At 35.0% G+C, this 21908-nt stretch overlaps 3 protein-coding genes across 9 annotated transcripts in view; 2 read left to right on the forward strand and 1 right to left on the reverse strand.

Annotated features, from left to right (window-relative positions):
• LOC133847397 (GRAM domain-containing protein 2B-like) overlaps positions 1 to 21908 on the reverse strand; it is a 49283-nt gene that overhangs the window by 10413 nt on the left and 16962 nt on the right. For 2 of the 6 annotated variants that reach the window (XM_062282401.1, XM_062282398.1), the window contains exon 3: positions 2222 to 2533. The exons of 2 other annotated variants lie outside the window; for them this stretch is intronic. In XM_062282401.1, coding sequence (XP_062138385.1) covers positions 2222 to 2533 — 312 coding nt within the window. Of the gene's footprint in view, positions 1 to 2221; positions 2534 to 12416; positions 12608 to 20965; positions 21114 to 21908 lie in introns of those variants that run through there. 2 more of the 6 variants (XM_062282405.1, XM_062282404.1) reach the window with 2 other exon arrangements.
• Positions 5404 to 8242, forward strand: LOC133848501 (sperm flagellar protein 1-like). 2 transcript variants are annotated; one of them, XM_062284102.1, is made up of 4 exons: positions 5405 to 5562; positions 5635 to 6139; positions 7421 to 7580; positions 7649 to 7869. In XM_062284102.1, exons 2-4 carry the CDS (start codon positions 5645 to 5647, stop codon positions 7678 to 7680), a joined length of 687 nt encoding a protein of 228 aa, XP_062140086.1. In that variant the 5' UTR covers positions 5405 to 5562; positions 5635 to 5644; the 3' UTR covers positions 7681 to 7869. The 2 variants fall into 2 exon arrangements, with proteins under 2 accessions (XP_062140085.1, XP_062140086.1); XM_062284101.1 differs by having other exon boundaries at positions 5404 to 5562; positions 7421 to 8242.
• LOC133848834 (sperm flagellar protein 1-like) lies at positions 9858 to 10991 on the forward strand. The gene has a single exon (XM_062284528.1). The coding sequence runs from the start codon at positions 10021 to 10023 to the stop codon at positions 10762 to 10764; it is 744 nt and encodes a 247-aa protein (XP_062140512.1). The 5' UTR covers positions 9858 to 10020; the 3' UTR covers positions 10765 to 10991.

Consider the following 21908-nt stretch of genomic DNA (forward strand, 5'->3'; position numbering starts at 1 on the left):
ACTTTTGTAACAAATGTGACAACATGATAGCCAATTATTCAATTTAGCCTATGACGTTGGCGATGTAATAAAGTGTGCATATTGAATATGAATTAAAACGTAACATTAATGTAACGAGTAACGAATTATCGATTTATCGATAATGTGTCTATTTACTCGTTACAATACCAGCGACTACAAGATTCTTTGACATACGAGTCTTCTGATAAGTTACAAAAACTATTAAGACATCATCAGCTAATCGCTTGATACTATAACGATTCAACGATCACCTAACGAGTAATCCACTCGCTACATACAAGTCTTCTTAATACAATCAGCCACTCATTCATTGTTATCTCGAATTGTTGACGAGTGAACATTTAAATATAACGAGTCACTTGAAAATACATGTAATATACAAAGCTCCAAGCTGATTGTAGATTATGAGTTAAGACAACACAAGTGCTATCTAATCGCCCAAATCATTGATGGTGCTTACAAGGTGAACTTCCAAGAAAATTCACTCGCTCTTCTCCCTTAACGAGTTAAGCTTTCTGCGTAAATCGACAATGTAAAAAGCTCATTGCATAGACCAAAACAGTTGGGCCAACCAACTTATCTGCACAACTGATTACGATTCCTACCATTTGGTTGTGCTTGTGAGCTGCGAAACTCCACAGCTGCCTGTACGCATAGTAGTAATCTATGATGTACATATAAAAAGGTAAAGTTACCACCTGGCACATGCCAAAAAAAAAAAAAAGAGAACTCGATTTGAAGTTTATGAGCAGACAATAACATGTGGCAAACAGTCTGGCTGCGGTCTTTTTGCCATTCTCAGAAATGTTTCGTCTCTATCAATAAAAACAATAATAATATACACACCACCCCATGACTACTCTCTGCCATTTGGCCAACACCTTCATCGCACCCTTCCCCCTCACATACTCATCACTTCCCTCAGCCAGCTGGCAAACAAAATAAACAAAAAGCAAAAAAGAGCAATAGAGACGAGTGTTCGATAAGCGATGTGCCAACAGGTGGGCAAAAAAAGTAGCGATCAGTGTGTCGTCGTTAGGTGCGCATTAGCCTAGGCTCTATCTTATCGTCCAATCGACGAGGGTCACCAATTGCCATGCCAATTGTAGCAACCGCAGAGCTTGCATCGCAACCGGGGGAAAAATGGGTCAATTGGGAAGTTGGTCATAAACGAAGGCTGCAATCTTGGTTATGGTAGGAAGTTAAGAATACATAGAAAGTATGTATATACAAGATTATTCTGGCCGGAAAAGACTCATGAAAAGACTCTAAACATTGAGATACAGTTCTGAGAAAGATTTGGCAGACTGCATCATATCTAATTGGCAACAAAAGTGCCTTAAAAATCATTTTAAACGAGTGAGAAAAGATAAGAGCAAAACAGTGTGGTATTTTTCTTAAAATATACCAAACTGATATTGCAGTATATTAGTTTGATATAAACTAAATTATACCGAAGATTATATTTGACTATATTTAAATCAAATAGAAAAGATAAGAGCAAAACAGTGTGGTATTTTTCTTAAAATATACCAAACTCATATACTGCAAATATACTAAATTATACCGAAGATTATATTTGACTATATTTATATAGGGTCACATTTAAAATTATTATACTGCAAAAAATACTAAAATATACCAAAAACTGTATTTGGTATACTTATACAGTATTTTCTTCAAATTATACTATATAATGCTAAAATAAACTAGATTGTTAGCCAGAGCAACTAATACAAAAATATACTAAAAGCTATATTTGGTACATATATTGATATAGTACATTAAAAATATACCATAGAGTATTAAACATACCAGAGTGCTAAACCTGTCAGCCAAAGCAACTCCGATTGCAGTAGGCGTTTTTTTGCAATACAAAAGTATTTCTTAAATAACTTCTACAACTGATATCGTCTCGGCTGTTGACATTGATCAAGAATATATATACTTTATGGGGTTGGAGATTACTCTTTCTGTCTGTTACATATATTTCCTGTAGACACAAGATTAGAATTCCTATGGATAGTTGGAAGTTATTTTCTTCATCTTCTAGCAAATCTAAAAATTTAAATTTTCAAAATACTTCCAAGTTTTCTATTGCACATCACACTAACATCTATTTATGAATTAAACATTTTCCAACTTAAATCCTTGCACACTCACAACTACCATAGAATACCCTGTAATTGGCCTCACTCACCTATCGTCTGGATCGAATGTTTCCGGCAGACTGAGCTGCTGTATGTATTGCAGACGCCTTTGCTGCAGTTCAAGTTGTTGCTGCTGTATTAATTGTAGTCGCTGTTCCTCACTTAGTTCACTTCGAGTTGCTGCAGTTGTTGTTGTTGTTGGATTTGATCCTGAGCTGTTCTTGGCTGTTGCGATTGCGTTTGCGTTGGCTGCTGCTGCTCCTTTTGAGGGCAACTGCAGTGGTGCCATGGAAGTCGATGCACGCTCATCGGTGACACTGTTGCCACCATTGGCGACTGTATGAACCACGCTGCTCGTCGATCTGCAATTCAAATCGAAACATGCGCGCCCATGCGGCGTATGAGTAATGGCGATAACAGACAACGGCCAAGCCAAACGAAAACAAACGAACAAAAAAGTGCTGCATGCTTTTAGGCGAAGACTTTAAAAAAATCCAGAGAAACAACGAAAATGTGAAGCGCGAAATTTGTGTGCATTGTAAGCAAAATGTTTATTTATGAAAGTTGGCAGCAAATAGTTGAACATTTATATGGTAATAATATGTTAGTAGAAGCGACAAAATCAAAGGAATATATTTGGCATAAGTTTCATAATAATATCTCTTTCTAATTAATTCTCTGGTATACACAAAATAAACTTATATTGTCGAGGTCGCATTTATTTCCCAAGGAAACTGTCTGTCTGCTTATTCGAGTTACTAAAGACTAGTTTGTTTTATATATTTTTTTTGCCAATTTTCCACAAGCACAACTTTTACAAAATGAAACTGATTTCTCTTGAGAAAAACTGCCGTTTATACTCGCTATCCATTGGGTAGAAGGGTATTATAAATTTGTACCAGTAAGAAACTTAATCAATATACGAAATATAACCTTCGGTATTTATAAATATTTTTGCGGTATATTATTCGTTATAGTTTTAGAATAATACCGCACTGTTTTAGTATAACTTTGTACCACAAGGAAACTTCATCAATATACCAAATATAACCTTCGGTATTATCTAATATTTTTGTTATATTTTATGATATATTTTTAGAATAATACCGCCATGTTGTGGTATTATAACTTTGAGCAGGCAGGAAACTTCACTGATATATCAAATTTAATATGATCTTAGGTATTTTGTTTAGTATTTTTTTTTGGTATATTAATACCGCGAGTATTCCATAGTCATTTGACAAATTTGAATTTTTTAAACTGGAACTTTAATAAAAGTAAGTAAATTGAATAGAATCCAAAAATCCACCACAAATTTTCGATAATTCCTTTAATATTAAGTCAACGCTAAAGTTCTATTCGATTCGACTTTTGAATTATGCATTTTTGTATTGTCTCAGGTGTTGCACTAGCACTGCAAACAAGCTGCACACGAACTTAATGAAGGCGTATCAATGGGGTAGAGGAAGGGGCGTGACAGTTTTGCATTATTTGGACTGGACAATGCACTCGACACGTGCGTTTCAATAATGCAAAAGGACATTTGCTTTCACCGATGCGACGATAAATTGCGCATCGCCTTCTTTCCATAGAACTTTTGCTTTGTTAGTCGCAAATTGTCGAGTTTGTCGATTTAATGACGACTTCAATTAAGTGTGTATGTGGCATGTGGCATGTGGAATGTGGTAAACCGTTAACATAGAGATCGACTCGACTCGACTTGTGTATTTGTGGGCAATCAATTCAATTAAAAACTCATTTGGATTATTGAAATGACTTTCACAAGCAAAAGACGTTCAAATTATTTGGTGTGGAAAAGTTTTGCTAAGAACGTTAAATTGAATGAATTTCGATTTGAATATCAACGGAAATAATAAATATTTCAGAGTTTTCAATCATATCATGAACTTTTTAATCTAGACTTTATAAATTATATTTCAGTATATTTTTCATATTGGATAATTTCAATAATTATGCGCACAGTTGAAAATTTATGTCTGTTTCTTATGCCTTTTTTTCAAATACTATATATATGTAGAAGTTTGTTGTATAACAATATACGAAATATAGTTTTCGGTATATTTGAGATTTTTCAGTATACTCAACTGTAGCTTTTTTATTATACCCGCTACCCATAGGGTAGAAGGGTATTATAACTTTATGCCGGCAGGAAATGTATGTAACAGGTTGAAGGAGGCATCTCCGACCCTATAAAGTATATATATTCTTGATCAGCGTCAACAGCCGAGACGATATAGCCATGTCCGTCTGTCCGTCTGTCCGTCTGTGTGTCTGTGTGTCTGTCCGTCCGTCCGTATGAAACACTGGATCTCAGAGACTATAAGAGATAGAGCTATAATTTTTTTTCGACAGCATTTGTTATGTTTGCACGCAGATCAAGTTTGTTTCAAATTTTTGCCACGCCCACTTCCGCCCCCGCAAATCAAAAAAATCGAATTACAAGCGTAATTTTAAAGCTAAAGTTACGAATTTTGGTATATACAATAATTACTATAGTAGTTATGATTCCTGAACATTTGGTTGCGATCAGATAAAAATTGTCGAAGTTATTAAATAAATTCTTTTGTATGGGCAAAAACGCCTACTTACTGGGGGTCTTAGTTACTTTGTCTGACAATCTGGTACATTGTGCCGTCTATGGTATATTTTGAATGCGGTACTATATCGATATACCACATATACCATTTGGTATTTTTTTTAGTATTTTTGTAGTATATTTGGTATATTTTGAGAAATATACCGCAAAATATATTGCATTTATTCAAAATGGGTAGCGGGTATCTCACAGTCGAGTGCACTCGACTGTAGCTTTCTTACTTGTTTCATTTTTATAGGAATACACAGAATTTAAGTCTGTAGTATAACGTTATACGAAATATGGATTTTGGTACACTCGACAGTAGCTCATTGATTATAGACTTTTTGATCGTCTACGATCGACATTAAGTTTCTTGTACCCTTTATGGTATATTTTTATTGAAGTAGTTTATCGATATAAGAAATATTATGGTATATTTTAATATTTTTCGGCTATCTACATTGAACATCTTAAATATACTACTAGCGATATACGAAATGTATATTATGGTATATTATAGTATTTTTCGGCATACTCGATAATAGACTGAATTGAAATGTGTACAAACTCAATCAAAATAAAAACTAAATTTTACTCTCATCTAAGTTGGCTTTTCCTCAATAAGCTAATGTATTAGATAAAAAAAGTGTTAGAAATCAGATGTAGTTTTTTTTTTGGGAATAGCTCACAGAGTTTGAATAAAAGTGTACAACAAAATTTAAGTAGCAAACGAATTTCAGTGTTTCCTTTTTTAGTTTTCTTATAGTTTTCCTCAAGCCAATCGAAAGAGAGGTGAAAGAAGAAATGCCACACAACTAACAAACAAAATCCGACTAATCAACTTATGTGTTTGAAATGTTTCAGCTGCGATAAGATGCGGAGGGGGCGCAACGCAAGCAAAAAGACTGCACTCACTGCGATGGAGCAATACGAGTTGAATCAATGGCTCGAACAGAATGAAATCCATTCGAATAATTTGCGACGTTCGTTCACGGATGTGCTGCCATTGGCGCGTCTCCTATCGCGTTACTATCCCGATCTGATCGATCTCAACTATTATCCGCCACGGAACAGTGTGCACAATAAACTCTGCAACTGGGAGTCGTTCAATAAGCGTGTCTTAACCCGACTCGGTCTCCATTTGTCGCGCGATCAAATGGTGCGTGTGGCACGCAGTGTTCCCGGCTCCGTGGATTTGCTGCTCTACAGCATTATGCGTGTGCAGCTGGCGGCGGAGCGAAAGGCCCGTGAGGCCAAAGATAGCAGTGCCGATGATGAGGACAATGCGACTGAAGCTGAGGCAGAAGCAGCCGCTCGACAGCAGTTGCAGTTGCAACAGCAGCAGTCAGATAGCCAGCAATTGCTGGAGGTAAATTATGATGATAACGATAACGATAATAATAAGTGAGCCTGCTACTCAGAGGATTTCAAAATTTGTGCCTACAGGCATCGTAGAGTCTAGAAATGATATATATACTTGATCAGCCGCGACAATGTAGCCATATCCATCAAATATTCAAAGCTATTCATAGACTAATGTCATATGCTCAGACAAATGCTACAACTTTGGGCTCTGGTTTATCTTATACTACTACATTCCAAATATACTAACACTCTATGGTATAAAAAACTACTTGCAAAATATACCTTATAGTACTACTGAAAGTATACTAATACTATATAGTATATTTTGAATGTAGTAGTATAAAATACTAGTACTATATAGTAGTGAAGTAAAATGCTATTTATTCTACAGTATATTTTGAATGTAGTAGTATAAAAAAAACCAAACGCCACAGTTGAGCCTGTTGGCAGGCCATATGAAATTATCATTTAGATACCTCAAAAATACGATATATGTATTTACAACTACAATGCAAAATATACTAGTACCCTATAGTATATTTTCAGGTAATAATATATCGTATTTTTCGAGTATCTAAATATTAATACCGTTTGCGCTTTTATTTAAATTTGGTAGTCATCATTTGGTATAATTAAGTTTTTTTTGGTATATTTTTTGTGTACCTAAATGTAATACCGTTTTTGGGTTAAGGTTGTGTGTCTCAAAGTCGAGCACATTCGACTGCACACCAAATAAAACATTTGGTATATTTAAGTATTTTGTTGGTGTATCTAAATGATAAAAGCGCTTTCGCTTTTATTGAAATTAGTCAGCCTGTATCTCCAGCATACTAGACCCTATACCAAATATAACATTTGGTATATTTCAGTATTTTTGTTGGTATATTTTTGGTGTATCTACGTGATAATACCGCATTCGCATTTACTGAAATTAGGTAATCTGCATATCACACATTTGGTATATTTCAGTATATTTGTTGGTATATTTTTGGCTTGATAAAATGATAATACCGTTTTCGCTTTTATTGAAATAAGCTAACCTGTATCTCACACATTTGGTATATTTCAGTATATTAGTTGGTATATTTTTCGTGTATCTAAATGATGATAACGCTATTTAAATTAGGAAGCCACACTCGACATTTGGTATATTTAGTTATTTGTTTTAACGATGATACGACCTTGTCATTGTTTTCCCCTTATTAAAATTGAGTAGCAGGTACTCAAGTACTCACAGAATAGTTCGCGATAAAATGTTGACCACAATAATGCTTTCACCTTGCAGAGGGACATCGATGCGCAACGTCCGCGCACTTTGAAACAGGCGCAGGCGGTCTTGAGGCGTTCGGAGCGTGCTCAAAGTGCGACAAGTGCGACAATGCGACGCCAGAGTCAAAGTCAAAGCCAGGCTGAGGAGTTGGTGGCAACAGGTGCACAGCAAAGAGGTGAACAACAACAACATCCACAACAACAACAACAACAACGAACGGTACTTTATTCCCATTACATGCAGGCCGTCAAGCAGCTGCAGCAAAGAAACGATAAAATCGAACGCTTCAATCAGTTGAGCGCCCATCTGGAGAATATGCTGCAATTGAAGTGCGAACGCATCGATGAGCTGCAACAGCAGGTGGCCCGCCTCAATCCTCATGCTCCTCATCCACCAGCTGATTCAGCACAGCGGACAGCAGAAACTTCTGGCAACAACAACAACAACAACAAGCACAAAAACAACACGCAACATAAGCGTTGCATGCGTCTCAAGAAACGCGCCACAACGAGACGCACAATTCAAGCATTGACCGACAGAATTCGTATTCCGGGCTTTGGCTTTGCTGCTGCTGCGTTTCCGCTCAAATTGACACCAAACACTTGAGACATGCACTCACTTAACACACACACACACTTGAAACACACACACTCGAAACACACACACACTTACTTGACACTCTCACACACACTTCACATTCATTGAAGCACTCGTTTCTTCTGTCTGTCGAAAGCTCTACACATTTTCTATTAAGATTTGTGCTAAATTTTGAATTTGTCATTCGTAACGCATTTTGGGCAGCCTTAATAAAGATCAAAATCAATTCCAAAGTTCAGCAAAAGCTTTAATGAACTTTACACTTAAATTTACATTTTGAATTTGTCATTCGTAACGCATTTTGGGCAGCCTTAATAAAGATCAAAATCAATTCCAAAGTTCAGCAAAAGCTTTAATGAACTTTACACTTAAATTTACATTTTGAATTTGTCTTTCGTAACGCATTTTTGGCAGCATTAATAAAGATCAAATTAATACCAAAGCTAAGCGTAAGCTTTAATGAACTTTACACTTAATCATGAGCAAGCGAATTGTGCTAAATTTTGAATTTGTCATTCGTAACGCAGTTTGACACCATTAATAAAGATCAAATCAATTGCAAAGTTTCCTAGGCTAAATCTTATTGAAAGTTTTAATGCACTTTACACTTAAGCGGACAAAATATAAGCAAGCGCATTGTGCTAAATTTTGAATTTGTCATTAATAAAGATAAAGATCAAATCAATTCCAAAGCTTTAATGCACTTTACAATTAAATGGATAACAGCTTGACTTAAACTTAAAGCTCATTAAGCTACTTGCGCAAAAAAGCCCCATCAACTTTCTTTCTTTTAGTCAACAAAAAAGCAAAAGCTTTGCTGTCATTGTTAATTGCACTTTTTGCGTTATCACACGCGTTTATCACAATTACAATACGTAATCGATTTGCCCGCATTATCGAAGCTTATCACTGAGCTTTGAAGGCTTTACTACGTAATCGCTATCAACTTATCGACCTTATCTTTATGGATTTTGCATTTAGTTTACGAACTAAAGCGCTTGTCTATGAGCTTTGCCACTGCGGAAAGCTCTAATAAAATCTAGTTGCATTGCAACATTATGAACGAAAGCTCGCAGCAGTTTAGCTTAATTTTTGAGATTTATCCTTAGCTAGTTTTCAAGTAATCACTTCCTCCTAGCTTATCTTTTGCATTTAGTTTACGAACTAAAAGCGTTTGTCCATGAACTTTGGCACTATGGAAAGCTCTAATGAATAGCTTGAGCGAAAGCTCGCATCAGTTGAGTTTGCATGCCAGTCTGACCTATGTGAGCTTAATATACCAAATATAATATATTGTATATTAATGTATTTTTTGTTGGTATATTTCAACGATAATACAACCCTGGATTTGTATTGATTTTTTTGAAATTGAATTTGTTTTTATTGAATGTAACCTCGATACCAAATAGAACTTTTGGTATATTTAAATTTACTGTTTTTATACTTTAAAGATAATATTGAATGTGTATTTATTTTTATTGAATGTAAACAAGATACCAAATATGATATTTGGTATATTTTTGCGTATTTTTTTAAAGTATATTTTAACGATTATAGGGCTCTGGCATTGTTTTTCTTTAATTGAATGTACGCTCGATACCAAATACAACATTTGGTATATATTTAAATTTTTTGTTTGTTCATTTTAACGATAATATTGAATGTGAATTTGCTTTTATTGAATGTGAGCTCGATACCAAATAAAACATTTAGTATATTTAAGTATTTTGTTTAGTATATTTATACTATTTTGAGCAGCAAGTATCACCCAGTGTTGTTGTCTATATTCGCAACTGCGATTTGTGACAAATAAAGAAAAGAAAAATAAATTTGAAATCATAGCAAACAGTGCAACTGAAATTGAGAGAGAGAGCTTAGCTCGAAAAAAAAACGAACAGCTCTCACACAGCTCGATACACGTGCGATCTACCTATCCAGTGTGTGTGTGTGTGTGTGTGGGAGTGTGTGGATACCAACCACATATATACAAATCAACAGAACAGGAAAAAGAGAATACAATGCACACCATAAGCAACAAGACGCTGAGCAACGAGGAGATTGTCGATGTGCACAAATGGCTGCAACATAACGACATCAATACATCACGATTGCGTCGCGATTTCTCCGATGTTTTGCCCCTCGCCGAGATGATGAAACGCGATCACCCGCGACTGATCGATCTCAACAATTTCCCAAAGCGAAGCAGCGTTCAATTGAAGATCGCCAATTGGGAGACATTCAACTACAAGGTGTTGGCCAAATTCAATCTGAATTTGAGTCGTGAGTTCATGGAGCAATTATCAACCGGAGCACACGGAGCCGCGGAAGTGATGTTGCATGAGATAATGCGATTGAAGAAACGCCAACGTGTGGTGGAGACACGGAATGCGATCTTGGCCCAAGAGCAGATCTGGGAGGAGAATGATGAGGTGAAAACGGTGGTGGTCAATAAACAGGTGGGCGATGGCATCGTTCAGGTGCCACAAAAGATGATTCTCTATTCGCTGTACGAGAAGATGGCACGTGATAATTTAGCCAAAGAGGCGATCATCGATGCGAATCAAAAGCGTTTGGCCCACATGGAGAACATCATCAAGGTGAAGACGGAACGCATCGAAGAGTTGCTTATGCAAATGGGTAAATCACCGGTGAAGCTCTGCAGCAGTTCACAACATTTGGCATCCACCTCGATGCTCAGCTACGAGGCCCTTGGCACTTGTCTACGCAAACGGCATACGAATACACCAGCGTCATCTGATTGATGATGCCACAAATGCCACAGTTGCAGAATACATTATGAAAGAAAGCATTAACACTTGCATTCCATATTCAATATATTTGTATTACATTGTTTCCTTTAGAAAAGAGAGAGAAAAAAACTCGCAATCCACTTCATATGTTCCACATTCCAAATAATGCCAGCACATTCCCTTTTTTGCACAAGTGTAAATTGTGTATTTGAGTAAAATCATCATCAGCTATATCGAAAGACTTTCTTCTTCTCTTTTCTGTTCTGCATCCATTTGTGTATTTTTCAGTTCAGTTGCCTATGATGCAACCATTTGTGTCTCTCGAGAGGAGAAATCAGAAACATCTCGAACAAGAACTCCCAAAATTCTAGATGAGCAAACAAAAGTAAACTGACAAGAAAATGCTGGAAAGTGTTTTTATCCTACAATCTTACAGCTGGGAGCAAGCATAAATTCATCGAAAGTATTTCAGAGTAAACTACAGTAAAGTGTTTCTTTTCTCACATGTTTCGCAAGCGTCAAATTTAAAAGTATTACAATATATTTCAATCAAATTTGAAAAAACTTCAAACTGTTTCAATTCAATATCGTTTTAAAATCATTTAATTTTATTGCATGCTAAAGTGAAGTGTTTCATTTCAACATGTTTCGTGAACATCAAACTGTAATCTTTATAAATTTGGTTATCAAATTCATTAACAAATGCAAACGGTTTTACAAAATGTAACCAACGTAATACTATTCAATTATCTAAAAAACATGTTTCAATACCAAACCGTTTCAGCATCATTTAATTCCATTTGAAACACCTAAATTTAATTTAAATTAAATTTGCAAAACTTTCTGTCATTGTTTCAGAATCATTTCATTTTATTGGAAACAACCGAACTATTTTTTTGATTCCAGCATGTTTTTTTTTAATAATATTTCAATAAATTTGTTTAATAAGTTCGACAAGAAATGCAAATGTGTTTCCAAAACGTGACCAACCACTATTTATTTAAATAAAATCTAGAAAGCTTTCTGTCATGTTTCGATTCCAAACCTTTTCAGAATCATTTCATTTGATTACAAACAACTAAACTAAAGTCATTCTTACATTTTCTACTACTTTTCATTTAACAAAATCTCCAAACTTGTTTCAAAATCAAAATGTTTAAGCACAATTTCACTTCATTAGAAGCAAGCAAACTGCAGTGAAGTGTTTCATTCCAACATGTTTCACATAAACTGTAGAATCTTCCCTTTACTAAATTCGTATCCAACAAATATGCACTTTTAATGTATATATTTCACTTCTAAAATATTCCATTTGAAGATTAGCAATCTCCGAATGTTTCAACTTTCAAACATTCCTCGACAAAACAAAACATTGCCTGACCCATAATTTCTGTTTCATTCCAATATGTTTCGCATAAACAAACTGTAGAATCTTCCTTTTACTAAATTCGTATCGTATATTGTAGAATGCACTTTTAATGTATTTCACTTCCAAAATATTCCATTTCAAAGCCTGCAATCTCCGAGTTTCAACTTCGAAACGTTTCTCGACAAAACAAAACGTTGCCTGACTCATTTTCAGTGATGACCTCAGTCGGAGCATCTCTATTTGGAGGCGGAACAAAATCTTCCTCCCAACTCTCTGACTTTAATCATTTGCGTACCTGGCCTTGAGTAAAATGCGCTTGTTGCCATTTTTGCGTCGCTGCTCTTGTTGCTCTGGTATAACATCCTGGTCGTTGGCAGTGTTGTGGCCAAGTCGATTCCAGTTGGAGGCGTGGCTAGCAGTTAAACTCTGAGCGAGACACAGCAAAGCGCTGCCGCTGCCTGTGCGATACATTTTTTTTTTCGTTTTTCTTTTTGGATTTTACGAAAGTATCCGCAAGATATGTGCGCGCGTCCAATTTTGCAGCTTGTGATAACTTAATTAAATTAAGTTTGATGGTCGCGTGGGTGTGTGAGCATTAAACGCTGCGATAAGCATTAAAATAGACACACATATACACTAACACACGAAGAGTCTCTGAATTTAGCATGCTTCGGGTTTTGTATTCCACGAAAAAAAACAACAAACAAACAAATAAGCAAAATGTAATAGCCACTTGCATTTTATGTGCATGCAAATGCAAATACCAAGACGACAACGAATACAAATTCGAGTGCATTCACGATTATTCGTATACTCTGAAGTGTAATTAGCATTTTTGCTTAGCACGGCACAAGAACACGACACTGACTGTTGGCCCAAATGAGCCTACACATCAATTTTATACCGCCTTAGGGCCAAAAACCAGGGCTGCTTCGCCACACACTCAACCGCAACCGGAATGCGCAAAAAGGACGAGCACCTGAGCTTCGTGCATGCCAAATTTCAACAAGGTAGCTTGACTATGAGCAGAGATAACGCACTGAACCACTTTGTGAACCGGTTCAACAAGGAGTACCACACTAATTATGCTTTTGGGATTCTTAATTATTACTGTATTGATTATTAAACAACATAATTGAAGGCTGAATCAAGTGAACCATTTTGAGAACCGGTTCAAAAACTTAAGGAAAATTAGAGTATTGACTTTAAACCGGTTCGACAAGACATTAAACCAACAAATCTTCTTTTCACATACCAAATTATAGAAATACCGATACGAAAAGAACATATTTTGAAGGTAAAAAACTCAACGAGGCAAAACATTGCGTGAACCGGTTCAGCAAATAAAAGTTTAACATATCATTGAATTTGAAGCGCTTCAAAAATAAGAATAAACAACAACTGTTTTTGTGGTAAATTAAATTATAGATAAATTGATAATAAATCAACATATTCTAAACGCCAAGAGAGCGAACCGGTTCAGCAAGTTAAAGCATTGACTTTGGAACACACGTTTAATTCAAATGATAAATATTGTTATACAAGTAACACACAAAGTTTGTGTGAACCAGGAAATTACGCGAAGCCAACAATGAGTTAAATATAGAACGTTTTGCAACACTTAATTTGCATTTTCAGGGTCGGGAGAAACCCAACCCAATAAAAGCAACGCCTCCCCTTTCTCCTCCTTCTTCTCCCCAGCGAGCTGAATGCACAATTGACAGCTGTCTAAGTTCCCATGGCCCTGTCCCTGAAACATTTTTTTTGTGAATTGCATTCTCGATTTTCGTAATTGAAAATGGCAAAGCGAAATGCTCAAGAAATGTAAGAAGAGAATGCGAGCAACAAGAAACGAGCAACGAGAGAAGAAAGACGAGTGAGCCAAACAACAGCAGCAAGTTCTGCATTTCAATATCGATTGCCAAAGTGTGGCTTATGTGCCTGAAGAACTTATGCAACATAGTTGCCAAGTTTCACAAGCATGTACGAAACGAGCAGTTGCGAGGGCAGTTTGAAAAATTTATTGAATTTGCGTAATACAAAAGAGACTGAAATGGAAGAATGTTGAAAAATAGTTATATGGAATTTAAATATGGCTCAAAATATTGTATTAGCATAATATTGAATTATTAATTATATGTGTAATATTTAAATTACGGAAAATGTTGGTAAATTTCTGGAACAAATAGAAATTAGCAATGAATGGCAACTTTTTTAAACTTTTTTGTTTGGCAACAGCGCAAATGAAATGTGATTTATATAAATAAATTCCAACATTTATAAGTTGCTTTAGAAATAATTACTTCATTATATTTTGTTTATAAAATCTTGTAGAAAACAAATGCAGTTTATAGTAAAACTATAATCATTTTTAAACAAAGTATTTGAAATAAATATGTTTCAGAAATTATTGCTTCATTAATTTTCTATATAAAATCTTGTAGAATAGACAGTTTAAGTCAAATTCAGTTTGTAGTCTACTTCCCATCAATTCAAAAAATTTTATTAGAGATAAATGTGTTTTAAAACTAACTGCTTCATATTTTTTTTTATAAAAATCTTTTTCGAATTTAGTTAATATAAAGATATTCGTTGCAAATCAGTTTGACATTATTTTATTTCGCACTCAATCTAAAATTGATGTTTCGCTAAATCGCGCAACTTTACGAAGCACCCTCGCAACCCTTTTGACAGCATTCAATTGCATAGTTTGCAAGCCGAGCAAGGGCAAAGTTTATTAACCCATTGTGTGGCATGTGCAACCACCGCGTGAGTCCATGAGTTGGAGAATGAGAGGACCATATCATATTGAAGAAATGCAACGCAAATTGCATTAAGCAGGCACCAAGAGACAGAGAGATGCCCCTGCACCCACACCCGCCTTCGCTTCCCTCTCTTGGTGACTGGGCAATGTGGCGACAGGTCAGCATTAAATTTTCATGCTTGGCGGCCATAAAAGAGATTTTTACCAGCGGAGCAAGTGGCAACGGTGAGGCGGCAGCAAATGTGGCAGAGGCGGCAGACAGAAAGTCAGACACGCAACTAATTAAATGTCGACGACGTTGTCTCCACACCAGAGTTGCCTCCTTCTTTCCCCTTTCCATCCACGCTGCAACAAAGTGAGAAAAACGCGCGATTTTTTATTTATTTTATTTCTTTCTGCTTTGTTGTGGATTTTTTTTCTGTCTGCTGTTGGCGGAAATTGTAGCACTAAATTGTAGTAAAAATTGTGTATAAACTAACTTCCTCCGCACTGTTTTTGCCTTGCTGTAAGTACGCTAATTATGACATTTGACTATGAGCAGAGGTATCGCACTGAACCGCTTTGTGAACCGGTTCAGGAAGAAGTTTCAATACTAATTATGCTTTTGGCATACCCAATTATTAGTGTATTAATTTTTAAACAACTAATTTAAGGGTGAATCAAGTGAACCATTTTAAGAACCGGTTTAAAAACTTAAAGCTAATCATAGTATTGGCTTTAAACCGGTTCAACAAGACATTCAACCAACGACTCTTCTTTTGCCATACCAAATTATTAAAATACAGATCAGGAAAGATGTGTGTTTTCTGTTTAATAAGTATGACATTTGACTAGGAGCAGAGATAACACAATGAACCGCCTTGTGAACCGGTTCAGGAAGGAATTTAAATACTGTTTATGCTTTTGGCATACACAATTATTACTATATTGATTACTAAACTGCATAATTTAAAGGTAAATCATTTTTAGAACCGATTCAAGAGCTTAAAGCTAATCAAAGTATTGATTTTAAGAAGGTTCAACAAAACCTTTAACCAACGGAAAGAAGACATTTGATTTCTGTTTTCTTGCGGTTTTTTTCTGTTCATTTGTTAGCGGAAATTGTAGCATTAAATTGTAGTAAAAATTGTGTATAAACTTCCTTAGCTCTGTAAGTTTGATAATTATGGAATTTACGTTGAAATCAAAGCACATTTAGTAATGAAAATGAATTTTCATTTTGTGCCAAAAACGTAAAACGAGAAAATGTGTCTGTGTGGGGTGCGCGGTGCCAAATTGAACAAATATTTGCTTTGACGTCGCTCGTAAATATCTTGGAAATCAGTTGAGCAACAACAACAACAGAATCCAGGAAGAATCCAACTACAAGCTGTTTTTATGGATGCCAAGAAAGCAAAAGAGTGAAAAACAAAATCACATAGCTACATATATATATAATAATAATATATATCTCAGGGTTTTTCTCTGACCCATTAACAAATAGCACAATGAGTCATCCAATACGTATATGTATACCTAGTCTCGATATATATTTATTATGTATATATGTATGCAGTTAAATGTTTATACATAATATCAATACTGCTTATCAGTTCAGCGACTTTTTGGTTGTGTGTGTGTGTGTTTCAATTAAGTGTGAATGAAAGCGCGTGACTGTCAGATACCCTGGAAGTCAATAATTTCCATGAGAACTTGTCATTTCTAATTACTATTCTTTGATGTTCATTAATGGCTATGCAAATAGTAGAACTTGTCAATTAAATACTAAACTATGTCTCATTCAAATCGGCAATGTTCTTATAGAGAATATGTACATATTTTAAGTTCACATGCAAATTTTATAGTTGTAAGAAAACAAGTAAGAATACTACAGACGAGTGTGCTCGACTATGAGATACCCGCTACACATTTACCAAAATTTTACGCTACGCCATACCAAAAATATACCACAAAAAATGCAAAAATATATAAATTAAATATTAAATATATATTATATATTAAATTTATAATCACCAAACATTAAAAATATACCGCAAAATACTAAAATATACCAACAACTGTTTGGTATCGATATCGATATTTTATAACACTCAAAATATACCATAGAATATAAAATACACCAGTTTGTCAGGCAAAGCAAACTAAGATCCGATTGGAGTAGGAATTTTTGCTATTATAAATATATAAAAGTATTTCTTAAATAGCTTTTACAACTTTCGAAAACATTATAGCTCTACCTATTATAATCTCTGAGATCTGGGTATGCATACGCACGGACAGACAGACAGACGGACAACTGCTGATCAAGAATATATACCTTTTATGTGGTCGGATATGACTCCTTCAATTATAATACCCTTCAAATCTATGGATAACAAGTATAAACTTAAAAATAAATTCGTTTTGTATCGCGCTTTCACACATTTAAATGATTTCGAGGGCATTTCAAATGCCGGACTATAAAGCAATCACTAATAAAGACTTATCGTATCATGACTCCACAAATTATCCAGTTGCCCATTCCATTGCAAATTTACACTTGGTGGCAGCAGCAAATGTAATCAGAGCTCTTAGTTACCTAAATGATTAGAGATACTATGTGATATTCCAATGGTTTATGATTTATTATTATTATTATATCCCATCCCATTCCATCCCATCGCAAAAATCTAGAAACGACATGCGATTTGCATTACCGGCTAACCAAAAATATATTTTGGGCGCTCTGAGATGCAAAATTGTATTTGTTCTATAAAATATGTGCTATTTTTCCAAACAAATCGAGAAGGTGGAACGATCGAGATATATATATGTATACAGATAGAGAGAGAAAGAGAGAGATAAAGGGGGCGGGTTTAGGCAAATAATTGGCAATTTTCGCTTGCGTCAGCTTTGAAGTTCATTGCGATATCATAAATAATTGTTTGGGCCTCTGAACTGTATATATTATTGGCATGCTTGTCGATTTATTGCCGTTGTTTTATTTGCCCACACAGCTACAACAACAGGGCAACAACAAGAGATGCTCGACTAGCAGTTATGCTGTAAAGTGCAAACTATGTGTAAATTTAACTGAGAAATTAAATAAAGTGACATTGAAAGCGTTTATCTTCTTTAGTTTTTGAATTTTCTGTTTTTATATTATTTTTGTTACAACTATAAATAATGTTTAATATTTATTATTTGCATTATTGGTTTTACAAACAAGTAAGGAAGCAGATACCCGCTACCAATTGTCAATAAAACCATATTCTAAAAATATACCGAATTAATATACCGCAAATATACTAAAAACAAGTAGCAAAACAAGAGTCAAGTGTGCTCGACTGTGAGATATTCGCTATCAATTATCAATAAAACCATATTTTAAAAATCTACCAAATTAATATACTGAAAAAAATACTGAAAAGTACAAAGAGCACTACCAATGAACATGTATTTGCTTGCAGCTTACCAAATGTCTTTACACATCTTAAGTTTTAATAATTATAGGGTATATTAAAATGGTTAGAAATCGTCCCTCTTCTGTCTAGCTTTCTCTTTCTCTATGAAAAATATACCAAATTAATATACCGCAGTAGCAAAAAGAACATTTATTTGCCTATGCTTACTGCTTACCAAATGTCTTTACACATCTAAACAAAGTGTTTATAATTACAGGGTATATTGATATGGTTAAAAATCTCCCCCCTTCACACTTTCTCTCTCCAAAAATGTACCAATAATAATATACCGCAAAAATACTATGAAAAAGTGTATAGAGCAGAGCCACAGAACATTAATTCTCTTATGCTTACAGCTAAAAAAAACTTGTACTAATTACAGGGTATATTAATATGGTTAAAAATCTCCCCTCTGATCTCTATCTTTCTCTTTGTCTATAAAAATATACCAAATTAATATACCGCAGAAGCAAAAATAACATTTATTCTATGCGTACTGCTTACCAAATGCCGAATTACAGGGTATATAAATATGGTTAAAATTCTCTCTCCTTCTCTCTCCCTCCAAAATTCTAACAGTATTTCCCTTAGTCACCGTGTTATTTGACTGTTCTATTGTTCAACGCTTCTTCTAGCTGCTGGCCAAAAATAAAAAAGTGTTTTATAATGTATCGTAAGCAATTATTTTTCCACACACACGATATAAACAGTTAGTTAATGATTGTTTTCCGCTGACTTCCCTCTCTCTTCTCCCTTCTCTGTCCTCTCTCACTCTTTCTTCTATTTTCGCAATGTTTTCATGTCGATTTCATTTTATTTAATTCCAATTACGTGGTTCCATTGATTTGCCATGGCTCTGATGATGGTGGAACAACTTGGCTAAGAAACGCCGCATTAGACACGGCTTTGCTAATGAGTCAGGCAGCCAATAGAACCGTGAACATGATTTTCAGTCAGTTCCCATTCGGACTGCTATATTTATACTATATACGGAACGTATCTGAATAGTTTAGCGCAAAGTTCGAAATGCTTTATGACAATATAATGTGTGTGTGTGTTACGTTCTTTTATAATTGTGATGATATAATTACGACAATTTACCAAGTTTCAATGTCCGTTCGTCCGGATGTCTGTCCGTTTGTTTGTTTGTTTATTTGTTTGTCACTTGACGATAATTTAGTTTTTTTTCTCCTTCCCCTACTCTATACTATAGTAGTATATACATTTATAACGAACCGGTTCACACTTAAAAGACATTAAATTAAGCTATACATATATATAAGTGTGTGGGAGCTACGTTTTTCCCAAAGAATTCATTTGTGTTTGCGCGCTTATCACAAACAACAACAACAACAGCAACAACAACAGCAAAAACATATTGTTTATTATCTCCGTGAGTGAGATCCCACTGTAGTCACTTATCGTTGAAACGCTTAACGAGTCACGGAGGCTGTCCGACTATCTTCCTGCCTATCTGAACTTGGGACTCGCTAAAGCTAGATCGCTCAAAGTTGACAGAACAAATGCTTATTTGAACTCTCAGAGGATATAACTGGAAGCAACTAGATCGTATACGATGTACTTGATTATAAATCAAATTTCCATTCTTTCAAGATTAATGCAGATTTTAACGAGCTTTAATCAGCTTTCTCTATAAATCTAGATTGCTCAAAGTTGTCAAAATAGTTGGTTATTTGAATAACTTTCAGAGGATATAACTGGAAGCAACTAGATATATATATATATATATATATATATATATATATATATATGAATGTTAGCTTAAGTAATTAAACTTTTGCTTGCAATGTACTTGATTATAAATCAATTTCCCTTTTTTTCAAGATTAATATAGCTTTTGTTAATAAGTGTGAGCTTTTAGCGAGCTTTATGCAGCTTTGCCGCTAAAGTTATATCGCTCGAAGTTGAAATAATAATTACTTATTTGAACTCTCAGAGAATATAACTGGAAGCAACTAGATCGTAGAACATTGTCAGCATAATTTTTTCAACTTTTGAAGGTAATGTACTTGATTATAAGCTGAATTTCGAGTCGAAAACCCTAGCAGACAGCGCTTTCTTTTCTGTAAATTAAATTCAGTATTTAATACTTGATTTAATGTAATAAATAAATATTAAACAAGCCAAATTTCATTTCTTTCAAGATTAATGTATCTTTTGCTGACAAGTGTGAGCTTTTAAGGAGCTTTAAGCAGCTTTGTCAACATTAACATAACATTTGATTAAAAGAAATCGTAGTAAGTAAAATAATTTATAATTTAAAGCAAGCAAACCGAATTTGTGTCTTTCAAACTTACCAGTTTCTGCTTTGGTAGATCTTTAATCAGCTTCAAAAGTTGTTACAAAAGCTTCTTTACTACAAGCATTTCGCAAAGTGTATTTCTCGCATTCGACACACCCCAAACACACAGCTGTTTTTTTTTTTCGCTGCTGTTTCTGTCCGTTCTTTTCTTAAAACTTTCATCAAAAATATCACATAAAATCGTCGAAACACTTTCACTTGACAGCCAAAAAAAAAATACAGAAAAAACCGAAGCAAAACAAAACACAACAAGTGAAATAAAAGTTGGCTAGCGAAATATTTGTATAAATGAATTAATGATAATTAAAACATACCCAAAATACAATTTATGAGGCGTGCTTTGTTGCAATGTGTTTAAATAAATACGCCGAGTATTTTTATAACATTTTATTTCTGTTTGTTACTATTTATTATTATGATGATTGAGTGTTTGTTTCTCTCTCTGTGTGTGTGTATGTGTTTGTTTCGTTTCGTTTCGTTTTGTTGTGGATTTGAATTCGCCGGCCGCTCAACGGCGACTGAAACTGACTCGACAGACAGACTGAAATATGTGAAATTATTAAAATCCATTCAATGGCATAGCATCTAAGTAGAACTACAAATACACAAACACACACCCTATGTGTGTTCACACACACACAGAGACAAATAAGAGACTGAGCGGATCGCTGTCAATTGAATGCGAAGTGTGCTTCACGTCTGTCGCTCGCTCGCTCGCAACGTTTTTGAATGGAAACAGGGCAACAACAACAACGCCGAGGGGGGAACAAAAAAGGGGAAGGGGAGGGGGACAACACAAGCAGTCTTTATGGGTGTTGCGAGTGCAAATGCTTTAAATGCAGGCGATTATCTTTAAACGAAACGCTAATCTCGTCAAGACAAAGGTGGAGATGGAAACGGGATGGATTATCAACCACTGTACACACACACACAAGTGTGTAATCAACGACACCGACAACAACAAGAACAACGACAACACCGTCAGCTGATTGTGCGAGCAAAATTCGCATTGTTCTTTGCCTCAACTGGAGCGCACATCAATCAAACACGCTTTCACGCCTAACCAACAACAAACACCAGCTGAAAAGCGGAAGCTCAAAAGCATTTGTTGCACTCGATTGATTGATGAAAAGGCTGCAAATGTTATAGAAATCTATAAGCTGGAGTTTAATAAGTAAAGCTTCTTCTTGAAGCGCATTAAAACAGTCTTAGCTCAGAATAAATAAAGCTCGATTGATTGATGAAAATGTTATAGAC

This window comes from Drosophila sulfurigaster, chromosome X (assembly GCF_023558435.1).
Source record: "Drosophila sulfurigaster albostrigata strain 15112-1811.04 chromosome X, ASM2355843v2, whole genome shotgun sequence".
In the NCBI taxonomy this organism is placed as follows: domain Eukaryota; kingdom Metazoa; phylum Arthropoda; class Insecta; order Diptera; family Drosophilidae; genus Drosophila; species Drosophila sulfurigaster.